The 19749-nt window shown below is 42.7% G+C and overlaps 1 protein-coding gene across 4 annotated transcripts in view; it reads left to right on the forward strand.

Annotated features, from left to right (window-relative positions):
• Positions 1-19749, forward strand: part of UBR3 (ubiquitin protein ligase E3 component n-recognin 3) — a 4226407-nt gene that overhangs the window by 1073124 nt on the left and 3133534 nt on the right. For all 4 annotated transcript variants that reach the window (XM_044075499.1, XM_044075501.1, XM_044075502.1 and 1 more), the window contains exon 8: positions 17121-17349. In XM_044075499.1, coding sequence (XP_043931434.1) covers positions 17121-17349 — 229 coding nt within the window. The remainder of the gene's footprint in view (positions 1-17120; positions 17350-19749) is intronic.

Raw genomic sequence — 19749 nt, forward strand, 5'->3', positions numbered from 1 at the left:
ACTGATCCTCCTGTGTTTTCACATCCTTTACTAAGACAATTTCTAAGAGGGATAAAGAATATCAAGCCTCCCAGAAAACCACCAGTGCCTGCATGGGACCTCAACTTCGTGTTGGAAAAATTAACTCTTCCTCCTTTTGAACCAGCAGCATCTTCAGAATTGCAATTTCTTTCCTGGAAAACAGTTTTCCTGTTGGCAATTACCTCAGCAAGTAGAGTTTCGGAGATACAGGCCCTCATGGCAGTGCCTCCATTTCTCATTTTTCATCAGGACAGGGTTTCTCTAAAAACCAATCCTTCTTTATGCCAAAAGTGATATCCAGGGTGTCTCTAAATCAAGCAGTTCACCTGCCCACCTTCTTCCCCAATCCTCAAAATAAAGAGGGAAAGCTGTTGCACACTTTGGACAAACACAGACATCTACGCTACTACTTGGACAGAACAAAGGCCAACAGAAAGTCTGACCAACTATTTGTAGCATACGCTCCTGGAGTGCAAGGAAAGGCAATTTCCAAACAAACAATTTCAAAATGGATTGGACATTGCATCAGATTCTGTTATTCTTTCCATGGAAAGGGTGTGCCAGCCAATATCAGGCCACACTCCACCAGAGCTACAGCCACCTCCACAGCCTTCCTAAGGGGGGTGGCTACAAAGGACATTCTAGAAGCTGCTACATGGAGCTCCGTGCATACATTTTCCAAGCACTACCACCTACCTTTATATTACAGATCCCAAGCAGGCTTTGCTTCGGCAGTCCTGCAGGGCATTTTAGCTACAGCATCCTTATCTTAGAACCTACCACCCCCAGCTTGGCTATGGTATTCAACCCATATGTAAGGACTGCAGTTGCATTCTTGAAGGACATAGTACAGTTTTGTACCTACCATAAATGTAGATGTCCGATAGATATGCAACTTGTAGCCAGGTTTTCCCTCCCTCCTTCCCCTCTGTGTATTGGGTCCACTTCCCTCCTTTTATACTTAGCTGGGGATATCTGTTATGGTGTATCTGTTTATTGCTATTGTGTTTGTCTGGAATTTTTTATCCAGTTCTAAATTTAGCCTTCCTTGGAGGGCACCTGGCATCTGGGGCAAGAAACACTGAGGAAGATGGCGTTGGCTGATGCTTTTAAACTGGAGAAGGTGGCGTCGGCTGTCAGCTTTGTACTCCTGGCGCTCTGACGTCACGGAGCATGGTTGAACAGCCGACGCCGGACCCAGACTTTGGGATTCTGGCTGACCGAGGGCTGCCTGCCGGCAGGGGAGAACCCTACAGTCATGACTGCAACAGTGAAGACACTCGAACATCTACATTTATGGTAGGTGTACACAACTGTACTGTCTAGGATATTGCTGCCCCTGGTGGGGGTGTGAATAAGTTGATCCAAGGCGTTGGAATTTATGAATTCTAGAAAACGTTGAGCAAAAGAGTTGGTACATGAGTAGTTTTCCCAGTTAATGGTGGGGTAGTTGAAATCGACCATTATTAGGGTGTTGAGTTGTACCCTAATACTTTCCAGTGTATCAAGAAAGGAGGTGAATCCTGGGGCATGGTGGGGGGTCTGTAGCAAGCTACAATTTGGATTGTTGTCTTGCCCAGAGTTAGTTGCACTTGCATAATCTCGGATGCATTATGCTGTGCTACTAGCCTGGAGGTGTGGATATCATTAATGAATAAGGACACGCCTCCACCTTTAGTGCTTTTTTCTGGGTTAGGTGGCCGAAAGGTGTGGTATGAATTGAAGCCTGGTAATGCAGGGGTGCTCTCTGGAGCTTTGAACCAGGTCTCTGTCACTGCACAGATGTCAGTGTTCTCCATTTTAAGGAGTGCCTCGAGTGAGTGCATTTTGAGGTTTAGACTTCTAGCATTGAGTAGCATTACCCTCAGATTTTGCTTGCTTGTACCTGTTACGGTGATGAATTTGTCATTTGAACCTTGCCTAAAAAGGCACTATAGGGGTGGCAAGAGCCTTAGCCAGTATCCGGAAGCCTAAGGGCAACAGGTGCAGGCCATCTCTGGCAAAGCATCGTGGACTGTTGATCATGTCGTCCCAGGCAGACAAATATATATATATATATATATATATATATATATATATATATCTATGGGTCCCCTTCAAAACATCTAAAATCCATAACATCTAATTTTCATAGCACTGAGACCAGAATATCTAAACACGTAACATTGAATTTCATAACATCTAACACTACAAATCACATGAAAATAACATCCCCTTCACATATAACGACACCAAACTACCAAACACACTTTTTACTATGTTTCTGCAGGGGTGCTTGATACAGTGGGGTTAGGAAATTAACTTTTTCCCACTGTAGTGCGATCTTGGAGTTGGTATATTTAATTTACAGGGTGTGTGAGGGGGGTGCAGGGGGGCTTGCCCCCTACAGAAATGTCGTAAAAAGTGTGTTTGGTAGTTTGGTGGTGTTATATGTGGAGGGTTTTTTTTTTTTTTCTTGTGATTTGTAGTGTTTGATGTTCTGATGCACAGTTTCACTGTTATGAAATTCGATGTTATGGGTTTTAGATGTTCTGGTCTCAATGTTATGAAATTAGATGTTTTTTATATATATATATATATATATATATATATATATATATACATATATATTTTTTTTTTTTTTTTTGTAGGAGCTTGTGTATTTAATTGAAAGTTTTATCCAGTAACTATATCAGATCATGCAGCGATAAAAACTAAAATGAATATACTAGGAAATGAAGTGAAATGAGATACTGGTGTTTTCCTGCATATTTGTTAAAGAGAAATTTAAGAAATATTTAATATAAATGATTTGAGAGTCTTTAGGGAAGATAGAAATGTCTTCAGTAGGGATAGCTAGTGAGTAGGATAAAATGAAAATGGAATTCAAAAACAGAGAATAAAAAAAAAGGATGTGAGAAAGAAGTAATATGAATGTAGAGAGGCCAACAAAGAGGAGCAGCTGCAGAGTGGTGAAGGGACAATACAGGAGAATTTAGTTAATATGCATGTGTTTTGAAATATAGCTTGTAAGCAGCTATTTTTGATAACTTCAGGGCACAGAAACTTTTAGCACAGTGACTTAGGCAACAAAAAATAGAAAGGGTTGTTGCCAAACTTAGGGAGCCTGTGAAAAGAAAAAGCTAGTTTTGAATTTTTATGAAAATTTGTATAAAGCAGAGGAATGTGGAAACCAAGAAAAGGCTCAAATGGAAATATTTATAGACTTCTTAACTATGCCAAGGTTAGAGGAATATGGGCTCGATAGTTAATATCTAAAGTAGGAAGAGATGAGAGAAAAACAGTGATATATAATCAGTCATCAGGGAAGTCTCCATGAGCAGATGGTATTCTTGTGGAAGTTTGGAAATTAGTAGGGGACAAAAGTGATAAAGATGAGGAAGGTTTTTTTTTAAAGGTGAGAGGACTGTCAGCATCTTTGAAGAAAGCTGTGGTGGCAGTATTACCCAGAAAGGGTCAAGACCCTTTAGACCCAACTTCATGTAGTAGACCCATTGCAGTTTTTAACTATGATTATAAAATGTTTGTTTGTACTAGCTAACAGAGTGACATAGATGTTGCCAAAATTGATAGATATGGATCTGTGTTTTTTCTGGAGGGGGCAAGCTTTTCACATTAATAGAACAGCGATGATCCTGAGACAAGCAGAATTTAAGAAAATACCACTGTTAGTGGGCTTGATGCAGAGTAAGCATTCATTAGGGTCAGCCGGGTGTAATGAGCAGGACAATGGCAGCATTTGCATTCCCTGATAGAATAATAGGATTAAATGGAAAGTTATATTTAGGGTCGGTGGTAACAGTTAAGGTAGGAGGGTTTCTTCGACAAACTGTGTGTATATATATATATATATATATACATATATATATATATATATATATATATATATATATATATATATGAGAGAGAGTCATTGGCAAAGAAAATAAGAAGCTCACAAATTCAAGGATACCAATGATATGGTAATCAAGAAAAATTACCTTTATTTGCAGGTGATATTATTTTATACTTTATAAATCCAGACAAGGACATTTCTGTGCTATGTAATATTTTGAGACTGTTTCAGGTATTTTTGTGATATAAAATGAATGAAGATAAAGCAATGTCATAGTAGTAAATTGTGTACCCACACATGATTTTTTCCATAAATACCCATGTTTATGGGGACATGGTAAGACAAAATATTTATTTGTATGGTTTAATGATATGGATAGTAAGATACAAGCAGTGAAAATGTGTTTAGACCTTTTAGATGTCCTTCTATTCTGATGTTGCAGTATTCATAACAGTAGGGGGTAGCTGCCTGTAGCGCCGCCGTCTGGCCAGTATACCAAAGTCTTTGTCCTGGAGGGTACGTGTGACGTTGGCTACGAAAGCCACAAACCGGAATTAGGTATAAAGGTGACATCTGCACGTACCCTCCTCAGAATTTTCTGCTGCGGTGATCATCGAACGCCCGTTCGCCAGTTCTACATTGCTTCACATTTTATCAGACGACTACAGTTACGAGTATCGAGACCAGACGACGGTTTGGACCATTCAGATAAGAGCCCACTGGGGTTTTTTCTTGCTTGTTTTGCTTGCTGTTTTAGACTTACATGTCAGGTAGGAAAGGGAAGTGTGCTTGTGGGAGATGGATTCCTCACTAGGACATGGACGATAAGTGTGTTTTCTGTCTAGGCGAAGCCCACAACCATACATCCTGTTCTATCTGTAAGTCATTCATCCCCCAAAACACTTCATAGCCAACTAGTAGCTTTAAATCTTTACCTCGAGAATCAGAGACTCAGACGTTTGGCGTTAGGCATGGAGGGAGGAGTAGGCCCATCCGACGAGCCACCTCGGAAGAAGGCGAAGAAACTTAGGCCCGAATCCCAGGCTGCACCTCAGGCGTCTGAACCGGCTCTAGAGGCAATAGAAGACCCGGAGTCCATTCAGACAGCGTTCTCCCAAGCAGGCCTGGGAACCACAATGGAAGCTGGGGTGCGGGATACCGAAGGTACGTCCGCTGAGGTATTTCAGCCATCAGAGTCTAATGGTGGAGGGGAACCACGGCTCACCTTCTCGGAAGCCCCTGCTCCTCCTTCTCTTGCTAAACCAATGTTTGCTTCTCCCTTGTCTGCCACACCCTTGAAAAGGAAGCAGAAGTCCAAACACATTGAACCTCCTCAGATGTCAGAATGGGAATCCTTTTCCCAAAGCCTCTTTAAGGCCTTACAATCCCAACATCTCCCACCTACTCTCACTCCTCAACCAACCCATGTGTCTGAGGAGGAATATTCTTCCTCTGAGGAATCCTTCTCTTATGAGACTCAAATTAAATCCCCCAAGGAGTTCATTACTCCAGATGAAGAGGACTCTATTTCTCCAGAATCTCCAGGGGAAGAATTTAGTTTTGGGGATACTATCTCCCTCATGAGGGAACACTTCAAGTGGCAGGCCTCTGAGGTCTCGAATTTGAAGAAAAGATACTTTGACCTTCTGCAAATGGAGCAGCCCGCTCCTTCAGCTGTGCCTCCTTTACTACCTGCATTTCAAGATGCATTCTTAGCTGCTTCACAGTCTCCTGACTCCCAAACTCCAGCAGCTAAATGACCAGACCGATTTTTTTAGGGTCCTCCAGGACACCAATTTTCTTTAAAAGAACCCTCCTGCTGACCCAGCTGTTATAGCTGTTTCTGCAGACAAGACCTCCAGACAGCTTTCTTCCTCTGCTCTTTATCCTACTGATAAAGACAGCAAATTTATGGACAGGACAGGTAAAAAGGTCTACACATCTTCCACTCTGGCCATTAGGGCCCTGAAATACCAAACCCACGTGGCAAGGTTTGTACTTCATACCATTTTTTAAGGCCACCAGCCTTCTTTCTGAGATCCAGGACTCCCCCACCGAAATGCAATTAAACTCTCCCCTCTCCACAGCATCACAATTGACCAGGCACTCTATTAAGTGCAGCTATGATGCTGTGGAAGCTGCTTCCAAAGCTGCTGCTTCTGGATCAGTGCTGCATCATTACTCCTGGGTACGGCTACAACCCTTTCCCATGGATGTTCAGACCAAACTTCTATATGGTCCGTTAGACAATAAGGCACCCTTTGGACAAGTCTCTGCTGAGCTCCTCAAATCCCTCCAAGAGAAGGGAAAAGAGTTGCAAACATACTTAATGTTCTGCAGGAGGCCAGAAGACAAACCAAAAATCCTACTGGTGACCCCCATTTGGGCAAGACAGCATTGATTTCCCCTAATTTTTTCTCTAGCCAAGGGCAATCACCACAGGTTACCCCACCGGATAGACCTGCTCACACAGAACAAGGGGTCTCTGCTACACCCGCAGGTGAACAATCTAAAACTGACCTTATAGGTTGTGGAATCCTGATCCCTTATAGAAACCTTTACTCAGAGGACATACTTAATGTCCTGCAGGAGGCCAGAAAACCCAACACTAGGAGGAACTATGTGGCTAAATGGCTTAGATTCTCCAATTGATGTCATAGGAACAAACAGGACCCCCTCACCACCTCCATCCCTAGGGTTTTGTCCTACTTGTGTGAGCTACTCCAAACAGGACTGACATATTCCTCAGTCAAGGTTCACTTGTCTGCCATCTCTGCCTGCCTGCCCATTTCACCTTCCTTGGCATCCCTCCTCCGTGGGATCTAAACTTTGTATTAGAAAAGCTAATACTATCTCCTTTTGATCCAGCACATTCTGCTTCTCTGAAATTTTGTACTTTCAAAACAGTTCTACTAGTTGCCCTCACATCCGCCAGGAGGGTTTCGGAGATTCAAGCCCTGATGGCCACATCCCCCCACCTAGTCTTTCACAGGGACAGAGTAGTGCTCAGGACCAACCCCTCCTTCATGCCCAAGGTAATTAATGAACTCTCGTTGAATCAGACTTTTAACCTACCTGTTTTCTACCTCCATCCTCAAATGCTTCAGAGAGGACCCTTCACTCTGTGGATGTACACAGACAACTAAGATACTACCTAGACCAGGGGTCTGCAACTTGTGACTCTGGAGCCACATATGGCTCTTCCACCCCTTGGCAGTGGCTCCCTGTAGCTTTGAAAAATAATGGCCACTCTACTGCGCAACACACACATGCGCGCACACACACACACACGCACACACACACATCTCAGCTGTGCAGAATTTTGCAGAATGTCCTGACTTTTGCCTCGTATTTTTGGTCTGTTTCTCATAAAATTGTGTTTTTTCTGGCAAATCATTGAGGACCGAAATCAGAAGAAAAGAGACAGACATTTGAGTTTCAGACTTCATACCCTTCAGAAAACTAATGCTTATGCAAAATCTGTTATTCTATCAACTTTCTAAATTTGCAAGAGCAATATTTAAAAACTGTCCCTATTTTTGGGCCTTTGTGCCCCATTATTTATGGCTTTGTCCAGATTTCTTTTTCTAAGAAGTCATGAGATATAGCACACACACACACGCACACATACACGCTGAGAGCAATTGAGCAATCCTAACAAAGGAACAAAGATAGGGACAGATTTTAAATACTGCTCTTATAAACTTAGTTCTTTAGTATATAACTATATATAAAACTTTATATGCTGTGTTATCTTCATTTTAGTGGTCAAATAGGTTTTGTGGCTCCTGATGAATTTTATTTGGTGGTAGAGAGACCAGAATGGCTATTTTGATATTGAAGGTTGCATACCACTGACCTAGACAAAACCAAAGACATCAGGAAATCAGAACAGTTATTTATTTCCTTCCATCCGAGAGCACTAGGGAAGGCTGTATCTAAGCAAACCATCACCTCATGGATCTCCTAAGTCCATCTCCTTCTGCTACTCCCACCATGGGAAAATCTTGCAAGGCAGTATCAAACCACATTCCACCAGAGCAGCTGCCTCTTCTTCTGCCTTTTTCAAAGGCATTGATCCCCCTTCTGTTTTAGAGGCAGCCACTTGGACCTCAGTGCACACCTTCACCAAACACTACAAGCTGGATATGGCATCCCATGCTAGAGCTGGTTATGCCAGAACGATCCTACAGGGTCTCCTGGACCACGGAAGCCCTTCCTCCTCCGAGGATCATACTTAAAGCTCTGGTACTCTTTCCTACTGTTATGAATACTGCAACATTTGAATAGAAGGACATAGAATAGTTGTGTAAGACCTTACCATAACCATAGATGTCCTTCTCTTCTATGTTGCAGTATTCAGTCCCACCCTCCTACCCCCTGTTCTTGCTTCTGCTATAGCAGATATTTTATGAACACATGTGGCCGTCTTCCCCAAAGTCTCTACCTCCATAGCCTTATTTCTGCCCTGGCTCTACCAAGCATGTAAGTCTAAGGGTCTCATTTAGGACCCTCCTGAAAAACCTCAGGGGCACTAGTATATGCAGCAGAAACTCTTCTGAGGAGGGTACATGCAGACGTCACCTTTATACCTGATGCCGGTTTATGGCCCTTGTAGCCGATGTCACACATACCCTCCAGGACAAAGACTTTGGAATACTGGCTGGATGGTGGCGCTGCAGGCAGCTACTCCCTACTGTTATTAATACTGCAACATAGAATAGAACAACATCTATGGTTATGGTAAGGTCTTACACAACTATTCTTTTTATATACATGGCAGCATATTTTTATCAGTTAATTCTTACAAGTATTGCAGACGAGATGTTTCTAGATTAAGGTTTTCCTTTAGACATGGTTCCATGGCACAGAGTGATGTTGCCCTGACAGGCAACCCAAGTGAGTGGGGTTCAATTAGTGTCTCTAGCAGTGGAGGGGCCTGGCAGGAAGGTAGAGCGGTGATGAGGGTGTGGTCCATTAAATCTCCTACCCCTCATTCCCAAGGGTGGACAGGCATGGTATGAATACCTTTTTTAAGGAACAGGAAGATGTTCTTCGTCTCACATTGCTGCAGTCATAACCTGTGGGTAGTCCGCTGTCCTCGGTCGGCCCGAATACCAAAGTGTTAGGCTGGCGTCGGTCATGGGCGCTCAGAACTGACGTCAGTACGCAGTAGTACTTAAGCGCATGACCGACGCCATATCCTCAGTCTTTCTTGCCGCATGGTCCGAAGCAGAAGCAGCATTTGCAAGTGCCGTTCGGCGTCCTGAAATTTTCGTTTTTCGAGTTTCAGACCGAAGACCAAGTTGGGCTAAGTACCCCGTTGGGGAATATTTTTGTCTTTTCTTGCCTCAGTTAATCCGGATGTCAGAAAAAGTTAATAATTGTATTTCTTGTGGGAAACAGATACCTCATAGGGACTATCATTCTCTCTGTATTCCTTGCTTGGGGCCTGAGCACGACGTAGTCGGGTGTCGCTTTTGCGCTAGATTTAATAAGCACACCATTAAACGCAGATTAGATTGTGCTAGGCTTGTTTTCGGTAAGCGGTGTAACTACAACATGCCGTCGGATCCTCCGACGCCCGCTACCGCAAAGAAGCGAAAAGATAAATCGTTAAAGTCTAAACAGGATGAGTCGTCCGTTGCGGACGCCGGTTCTATGGAAACTACGATTGAATCTGTGGATCCAGCCGAGGTTTCGGCTGAATCACAGGGGGAACCTTTAATTTTACAGGAATTGGCCTCTCAGGAGTTAGGTCAGGCCGAGGGGTTTCTCAAGTTTCTGTAGTTCCATCACTACAAAAGGTTATTAGGCCTTCTACTTCTGTCACTAAGGGCCCTGCTAAAGCTAGACCTGGTCTTTCTGGCACAGGCATCAGCCCTAGTTCTTCAGGCTCTGTTCCTAAAAAACATATGTTGAAAATGGCAGAGGATTTGATTACTTTAATCAGGGGTTCTATGCCCCCTCCAGACAAGAGGCCTAGGGTGGAGACAGATGTGGAGGGATTGGAGCATTCCTCAGATTACTCTGAGTCTTCAGCTGAGGACATTCAGGATTTTCCTCCCTATTCTGATTCGGATGCAGAGGATTCCTGTCCTTCTGCTTCTCCTCCAGAGGATTTTTCCTTTTCTGAAACCCTGCACTCCATGAGGGAGCATTTCAAGTGGGAAGGTCAGGATTTTTCAGATTCTCGTAAGAGGCTTATGGAATTTTTGTTTTTGCCACAACATAGACCTTTGGCTATTCCCCCTGTTTTAGATGTTGTTCAGGATGTTTTTTCTGAAGCTTCCCTTAATCCTGATTCTTTACCCCTGCCCCTGTCAAGCCAGACAGGTATTACAGAGTTCCAGAGGCTCATAAATATTTGTATAAGAGTCCTAGAGCTGACCCGGAAACTATTAGTCAAGGACCTAAGGGTGTCAGGGCATCTGTAGTTAAGAATCCAGTACCTCTGGATAAAGATTCTAGGGCTTTGGATAGGTGGGGTAAAAAAGTGTATACCTCCTCCATGCTAGCTATGAGGGCTTTAAATTGCCAGTTTCATATGCTGAAGTATCAGAACTTTCTGTTAAGTCAGTTGAAATCTAAGGTAGATGCTTTAGCTGAGGGTATAGAGTGTAAGGAATTGCAGGACTTAGTTCATGCCTCAGATCAGGTTGGTAAGCATTCCTTGCAGTGTGGCTTCGATGCTCTTCAGGCTTCTTCCAGGGTGGCTGCCACTGGTTCAGTTATTCGTAGGCATGCCTGGCTTAAGGATCAAAATTTGTCAGAGCATGTTAAAGCTCAAATTTTGGATGCTCCTCTTCAATCTGAAGTTCTTTTTGGTTGTCCTGTGGAGTCCGTTTTGAAAAAAATGGAAGACAAAGCTAAGTCCATGCAGACGGTTAAGGAATTTTTACAAGTGCAGCCCCCTAAGTTTAGCAGGAATTGGCCTGCAAAAGGATGGTCTTACCCTTCTTCCGATTTTCAGTCTAAGGGCAGGTCTAGACGTGGTAGGGGCAGAGCTCATGCTCAGGGTTCTTTCAGACCTAGGACTTGGAGTTCTCCTGCACAATCTTCTGGTGAGGGCAGGGGTCAGCCTTTTCGTAAACAGACCCAATGACCTGTATCTCCAGCTGCCAGATTCTTCCTGTCTGGCAGCTCCTCTAGGAGGAAAGTTGGCACTTTTCAAACAAAATTGGCTTTTGGTCACCCAGGACAAATGGGTATTGGACATTATAAATCAAGGCTACAAGTTTTATTTTCACACCTTGCCTCCTTTCAAAGGCATGCCAGATGTACCTCCTCAGCAAAGGCTGGAGGCTCACAAACAGATTTCTTTACTTTTACAAATGGGGGCTATCCAGGTGATACCTCCATCAGAAGTAGGCCTAGGGTTTTATTCTTGCCTATTCCTTGTGCCAAAGAAAGGAAACACTTGGAGGCCAATTCTGGATTTGTCCATTCTCAATACATACCTAGACATTCCAAAGTTCAAGATGTTAACTTTACAGCAACTTCTGCCTCTGCTAGGCAAAGATCACTGGATGGTAACTCTGGATCTCAAAGAGGCTTATCTTCACATTCCTATCAGGCCCAGCTGCAGGAGATTCCTGCATTTTCGGCTGGTACTTTCATTATCAGTTCTCTGCATTGCCCTTTGGCTTATCTACTGCCCAGGGTGTTCACAAAGGTCCTGGCTCCTGTGATAGCCTTCTTAAGACTGAGAGGAATACAAATTTATCCTTATCTGGACGATTGCCTGATTCTTGCTCAAGACAAAGTCAAGTTACTTCAACATCTACAGTATGTAATGGCAGTTTTAAGGTGCCTAGGGTATTCTGTGAACGAAACAAAGTCCAGTCTAGTACCCTCTCAGGACATGTGCTTTCTGGGTGTGAGACTGAATACAGCCTCTCAGATGGCCTTTTGACCCCGGACAAACAAAGAAATCTTCACCTATACTTCCAGCAATTATCCCTAATGTCCAGGCTGACTGCAAGGACAGTCCTTCAAGCCTTGGGGTTCATGGCATCTTGCATTCTGGTACTTCCCAATGCCAAACTGCATATGAGGAAGCTACAATGGTATCTCAAAAGTGTATGGACTCAACACTGCCACGATTTGGACACTGTCATTCAGATAATACCTTGCATCCAGAAGGAATTCTTGTGGTGGGCTCAGGAATGTCACCTAAACAAGGGACTCTCTGTGACCCGACCAGAGGCGAGTCAGATCTTAACGATGGATGCCTCAGACCTGGCTTGGGGAGCACACTTCAATGGGAAATGGATTCAAGACACGTGGCCTCCCAGACTACAGCATTTGCATATCAACATGAAGGAGATGTTAGCAGTCCAATTTGCCCTGATGGCCTTCAAGGATCTACTTCAACCGGGACAGGTGTTGATTCAAACAGACAACACAACAGTCATGTGGTACATCAACAAGCAGGGGGGAACCCATTCTTACCCTCTTTGCAGACAAGCTATGATTTTGTGGGAGACTGCTCTGAGTTTGCACATCACTCTTCAAGCACAGTTTCTGCCAGGAGCACAGAACTCCTTAGCAGATGTTTTGAGCAGACAAATTGTGGATCCCCATGAGTGGAAATTGGATCCTCATGTATTCCAACAGTTGACAGTGGCTTGGGAACTCCAGACATAGATCTGTTCGCTTCTCCACTAAATTTCCAACTGCCAAAATTTTGCACAAAGATGTTTCACCCAAAAGCTTGGAAAGTGGATGCTCTATCTTTCAGTTGGAACAACCTTCGCGTCTATGCTTTCCCTCCTCTGCCTCTCCTTCCCAAGGTACTCTTGAAAGTCAGACAGGACAAGCCTTGCATGATTCTAATAGCACCAGATTGGCCACGTCAGCACTGGTATCCTCTGCTGAGGAGTTTAGTACAGGAGCCTCCTTGGCCTTTGCCACCAATTCCACACCTTTTGTCCCAGGCAAGCAATCATTTTCTCAATGTCAGGGTACAGTCCCTGCATCTGACAGCCTGGTGTATTCTGTTTTAGATCCTGGGGGGTCTCAGCTTCCTCAACAAGTTTTGAATGTCATTTTGGAAGCCAGACGACCTAGTACTAGAAAAGTTTATGCTGATAAATGGAGGAGATTTTTTCTTTGGAGCACAGCAAAGAGCTTTGATGTCTCTGTGCCTAATTTGAGTTTTACACTACAGTACCTTACTGAATTATTAGACAAGGGTTTGTCTTTCTCCTCCGTGAAAGTTCATGCTGCAGCCATTTCTGCTCACTATGATTGTGACCCTCTATTATTTTCTCACCCTTTGTTTAAACAATTTCTTAGAGAGGCAAAGAACATAAGACCCCCACGTAGAGCTCCTACCCCTTCCTGGGATCTCAATTTTGTGTTGGAAAAGCTTACTTTACCTCCTTTTGAACCAGCTGCTACATCTGAGTTGAAGTTTTTGTCCTGGAAGACTGCCTTTTTGTTGGCCATTACGTCTGCTAGGAGGGTATCTGAATTACAGGCTCTCATGGCAGTTGAACCCTTCCTGATATTTCATAAGGATAGGGTGTCCTTGCGTACTAACCCTACTTTTATGCCTAAAGTTATTTCTAATGTGGCCTTAAACCAGTCTATTCATTTGCCTACTTTTTATGCTGATCCCCAAAATAAAGGGGAAAAAGTCTTGCATTCTTTGGATATTCACAGGCAATTACGCTATTATTTGAGCAGAACTAAAGAATTCAGGCAGACTCAACAGTTATTTATTTCTTTTGCTTTGGGTTCACAGGGGAAGGCTGTTTCTAAGCAAACTATTTCTAAGTGGATTGGCCATTGTATTGCTTTTTGTTATTCTCATCATGGAAAGGATGTTCCTGCTGGGATCAGACCTCATTCCACTAGGGCTACCGCCACATCTACTGCCTTTTTAAGGGGGGTAGCTACTAAGGATATTTTGGAGGCAGCTACTTGGAGTTCAGTGCACACTTTCACTAAACATTACCATCTCCCTCTTTATTCTAAGTCTAGGGCTGGGTTTGCCACTGCAGTTCTACAGGGCATGTTGGCAGCTCCTAATGCTTTTTAGTTTGCCAGCCTCCCTTTACCTTTGCTTTGGGATTCTACCCACAGGTTATGACTGCAGCAATGTGAGACGAAGAACATAGTACAGTTTTGTACCTACCATAAATGTAGATGTTCGAGGATCCACATTGCTGCAGTCCAATTTTCCCTCCCTCCTTCCCCTCTATAGTTTGGGGTTGCTGTGTTTCTGTTGGGGTTTCTTATTATGTTATCTAGGTTGGTTGTTGGGTATTTCTATTTTGGCTATGGCCTTTCCTTTTTAGGCCTTCTGACATCTGGGGCAAGAAAGACTGAGGATATGGCGTCGGTCATGCGCTTAAGTACTACTGCGTACTGACGCCAGCCTAACACTTTGGTATTCGGGCCGACCGAGGACAGCGGACTACCCACAGGTTATGACTGCAGCAATGTGGATCCTCGAACATCTACATTTATGGTAGGTACAAAACTGTACTTTATGGCTGAATAAATAACAAAACATTTTTTGTAAATAGTATTTTATAATATGATTTTGTTTATGGAATTGTTGAAATGTTTTTAATTGTATAATTGGATGGTTAATTAGGATGGGTTGTTATAAAAGCCCAGTTACATAGCATTTTTTTTAATTGTGTTCTGAAGAAGTCTGTTGATGAAAGCGTTTAAATAAAAGTTTGTATGCTAATTTTTGTTTGTGCCATTGGGTCCAGTACTTATGTTGTTTGTGGTTCCAGTATATGGTATTGGTTGGACAATTATTTTCATTGTGAATGGTATGAATACTTCTGTGGAGACTGGCAAAACCACCTGCCATGCTTTGAGGTTGGCATAGCTGGAACCAGCAGTAGACGACCCAGGTAGTTGCCTGGGGCCTGTGTTGGCTCTGAATCCCTAGCTTTACTGTAAAAATAACAATAAAATATTTAAGTAAAAAATCCTTGCATACTCTGTAAATATAGCTAGCAGTAGGACCCAGCAGGAGAATTTTCTTACCTCGAGATTTTTGTAAACCCCAGAAATCTCCTTGTTTGGACAACAACATCATCAAAATCCACATAAGAAGCTGGAGATGCAGAGCAAACAGGATTCCTATGCAGCACATTGAGTAGATATCTGTTCCCTTTAGGAGCTTGTGTGTGTGTGTGTGTGTGTGTGTGTGTGTGTGTGTGTGTGTGTGTGTGTGTGTGTGTGTGTGTGTGTGTGTGTGTGTGTGTGTGTGTGTGTGTGTGTGTGTGTGTGTGATGCCCCAGTTAGCTCAATAACTAAGGGCAGGCAAGTACCTTAAACTTCCACACCAATTGCCAGGTCTCCTCTAGTTGTATTATTGCTTATTTTTTTATTTTTTGTTAAGCATTAAGAATTAGTCTGTCAGTGTCGCGCATAAAATTTCAAAGCTTTGTTCTTCAGTGTTACTGGTACAACAGGTAGCACACCTATTTTTGGTGAAGAAGGTTATGGATTCTCTTCCCACAACAGGTAGAATGATTGCTGACACTACTGTGCAGCATAAGAGGGGGATGGGTGCTGCACTCCTGACTGTACCTTCCTTTGAATGAGATGCCTAGTCACTGTTGTCAGTTTGCCAGCCATTCCCTATTGCAATATTACCAGTACAGCATTTTTTTTAAATGTAACATGGAAAATGTTTTCAAGGGCAGCAAGCAATGAATTTATAGATAAACTGAAATACAGAGTTGTTTGCCACCACCAACCACTTCATTAGATATAGTTTGCTTTAATGTGGAATTATTTCGATGATTTTTACTTCTGCAGAGTTTGTGTATATTAATTAATAATGGTGGATTGCAATGACAGAAGTTTGAGTGGCCTTTTATGGTTGAAATGTTCTTAAATGTGTAGTTTGTCATTATTGATTCATCACTTTTATTTCATTGCTTACTGCAAAAATGTTCAAAACTACAGTTTTTAAACAAACTGTAACAAGTGGTGCTGTATTATACAACGAAAATAATTTAATACAATTAGGAAGGCGAGTCAAAGAACGCATGCATGTATACATGATCCCAAAAATATGTGAAAGGGGCCCATGGTTTGAAAACATCCCAAAGGTAAACTTAGTCCACCTATGGCCAGATGCATTTTCTGTGTATGTGGGTTTCAGTGCAGTTTCAATGAATGTGAGTTTCAAGGACACACAAATTTACTGTTCATACTAAGTCTGTTTTGTGCTATAAAAGTTGAAGTTTTAAATTAAATCCAAATATCTATAACCTTTTTAGAAGTAAAGTGGTGTTTATGGTAACTGGGGAGAAATAGCCAAGTAATGGGACACAAATGGCTGCTGGGGGGGGGGCTCCATTACCCTGCCTAGAGCCCCATTTGACCACAGTCTACTCGGGAGTTTGTGATGGTTTCTTGCTGACATATGTCCTTTGCAGAAGTAGGGGATTGCTCAGTGCAGTCAAGTTTTTGCACATCCCATCTCTCTTACTGGAACTGAGTTTGTACAGGTTTGTAGAACAGAAATTAAGAAAATGCGAATCACCCCTGATGGTTGGCTAACTCTTGCCCTGAATGAGAAGGGAGCAAATCGGTGATTAGTTTGGGAAGGGACTGATGATGAGTAGATAGCAGGGGTGAAAAGGCAAGGACCACTATTACTCAAGGTGTTATTTCATGAGAAATGATGACCACAGCCAAGTTTGGAGACTTGCACTGCTGGTAACAGAGATGAAACTTGGGGACATGTACAGAAATTTCTCTACTTATCATAGCAATACTGTTACTTAGGCAGTTTCATTTATTTTGCCATTTCCACACTCCTTCCCTCACCTGACAGGCAATTTTGTTGTGAGGGATTCAGGAGTAAAGGAGTTTTTTTTTCAGGTTAATGCTCTCTCTTTTCATGGATCTGGTGATGGATCTTTAATGTTATGGGAAAGGTGAAGGGTTAAGATAATGTGTGAGAGTTTTAGGTGTTGATGTAAGTCGTGCTGATCTTAGTCTTACAGGTGATGGGGATGAAACTACCACTGTAGATCTACTGTTAAGGTAGGTACTTGACATCCATTTCCCTTTGTTGGGTTTTTAGGGCTGTTGTACGACATTGGGAGTATCATGTGCTGCTTTATGCATCTGATGGATTTACCCTGGTTGCAGCAATGTGTTAAACATTATGTAGATTGCTTTATTTTAAGTGTCCTAGCTTAATGCTTAACCACATCTTAATGTTTTATAAATGGAATTTTATTGTATGTAACATATTTTTTTTTCTTTTTAGATTTCTTTTACTAAATCCTTCGTTCAGCACTATGCATTTATAATGAAAACACTGATGAAGAGCCATGAATCGGACACCATGTCTAACCGAATTGTACATATTAGTGTTCAGTTATTTAGCAACGAAGAGTTGGCACGACAAGTTACAGAAGACTGCCGTCTTCTAAATATTATGGTCACAGTTCTACTGTATATGATGGAAACTTGCCTTGTTAAAAGTGAAGTTCAAGGTCAGTTGAATTCTGATGAGAGATCATTCTTTTAATACTGACATACATTTTTTTAAATTAAAGCATTTATTTAATTTTCCATGTAAAACCATGTTACATGAGCAAATGCTCAATTCAAGGCATCCTGAAGTAATTTTTGCTAGTTCAGTCCTGACATACATTAATTTTTTTGTACAATTTAATTTTATTGATAAGACACGTCTTGTTATCAAATTAACTCACAGTGCACTCATTTCAGTTAATAACCATGTTATTATAGGTTCATAGGTTGGTACTAGGATATCGGCCCTAGGGCCTATACAAGCCTAGCCATAACAATTCCCTGGATATTTCTTCCCACAATATTTACTTCCCTGGACCCCTGTCTAGCAGGGCGACTGACGTGATCCCCAGGGTGAATTTCCTATCTCCCATCCAGTCGTCAAGGTTCTTTTTGAAGAGGGCCAAGCAGGCGCTCTGCTTGACATGTATGGGCAGTCTATTCCAGAGTATGGGGAGTCTCTGGGTCAGGAACCTATCCCTCCAGCATGTTTTGTTCATTGTAATGACAAGGTTTAGATCCCTGGAGCGTGTGGCTCTGAGGGATTGGGATTTCTTTAAGTGGAGCATGTCCAACAGCTCAGGGTTTGACATGGCCTTGTATGTTAAGCAGAGATCACCCCTGAGTAGACGATATGCCACAGAGTATAGCTTGATTTTTTTTAGATGGTCAGCATAGGGCATCTGCTTTAGGCCTGTGATTCTTTTAGTGAGGTATTTCTGCGGCCTTTCCAGTTGTTGCAGATGTCTTGTGAGTACATACCAAACGGGGCGTTGTACTCTATAATGGGTCTAATGAGGGATGAGTACAGTGGGACAATGACCTCCTTTTTTCTGGATGAAAAGCCCTTAGTGATGATGTGTGCCACGTAGAAGGATTTCCTGACTGTTGTGGTGATGTGGTTATCGAAGGTGAGACCACTGTCCACCTGTGTCCCTAAGTCTCTCATCACATTTTCGATGTTTAGTGTACTGCCACCTATGTGGTAATTCATGGGTACATGGTTTTTCCCAAAGGGGATAACTGTACATTTCTTGGCACTAAGCTTGAGCCCATGGCTCTGGCACCAAGCATCTGTTTCTGTAAGGCCCTTTTCTAGAATATCCACATCATTTGGGGATTCAGTAATGGCTCCTAGTTTGCAGTCATCTGTGAACTTTGTTAGCCAGAGTCCCTTAGTGTTGGCCTTTACTTCAAAGAAGTAGATGCCAAACAAGAGCGGTCCCAGGACTGAACCCTGAGGTACTCCACTTGTCACTTGTCTTGAGCTGGATTTGGAGTAGGCTACTTTTACAGTCTGGTTTCTGTCAGTAAGCCAGTTGGCAACCCATCGAGTGACATAAGGATTTATGTCCAGCTTAGTACGTTTATCTATGATTCCAGAGTAGGGGATGGTGTCAAAGGCCTAGGCTAGGTCCAGATAGGCTGTGTGGACTGCTTTACCCTCGTCCACAGCTCTGGAGACTGATTCAAAGAAGTCAATCAGGTTCAGGAGAGAAGATCGGCCCTTCACGAATGCAAACTATGTGGGGTCCAGTGTTTGAAGATTGTCAATGTCTTTGTTTATAAGTTCCATGATAATGCATTCCATGCCCATGCAAATCAGGCCCGTCAGACTGAGGGGATGGTAGTTCCCGGGATCGAAGGTGGATCCCCCCTTGTGGAGTGGGATAACTGTAGCTGTGTGCCACTCAATGGGCACGAAGCCTGAGGTGAGGCTATGATTAAACATGACACTTAGCTGAGGTGCCATTTAATTTTGTAGTTCATGTAGTACACAGCCCAGGATGTCATCTGGTCCCATGGATGCTGTATTCTTAGCTTTGGAGAGTGCGGTTTCTACCTGTGTGGCCGTGATTACCGGAATTTGGCAATCTTTTGGTATTGAGATGGGCCCTTTAGGGGGTGAGAGGGGGGTGAAGTTGGCACTAAATTGATCTGCCAAGATATTGGCAATATCCTTGGAATCACAATATTTAATGCCATTCTGTTGTAACTCAGAGCATATCTGAGCATTGCCATTTAGATTCTTGACATAACTATAGAATGCCTTGTGGTTGTCTTTGGAATCTTTGGCAATTTTATTTTCGTAACTAGCTTAGTTTAGTTTAGTCCTGCCAGTACAAATCTTACCAGCTGTCTCTCATTATTATTTCATCTGTGCATTATTTTGTACATACTGGTCTCACAAATATATTTAAGATGAATCTACTTTTCCCCTTTCTCTGAGATCTATGCTTCCTGTCCTGTAACTCTTCCATGATGCTTAATATATCCATTAGTGTTAGTTTAATATTTGGCTTACACCTCGTAGTAACTGCTTTCTAGCTGTTAACAGAATGCTTAGCAGAGCTTTCCTG

The sequence above is a fragment of the Protopterus annectens genome, chromosome 6.part1 (genome assembly GCF_019279795.1).
Source record: "Protopterus annectens isolate FY-2018-M chromosome 6.part1, PAN1.0, whole genome shotgun sequence".
Taxonomy (NCBI): Eukaryota; Metazoa; Chordata; order Ceratodontiformes; family Protopteridae; genus Protopterus; species Protopterus annectens.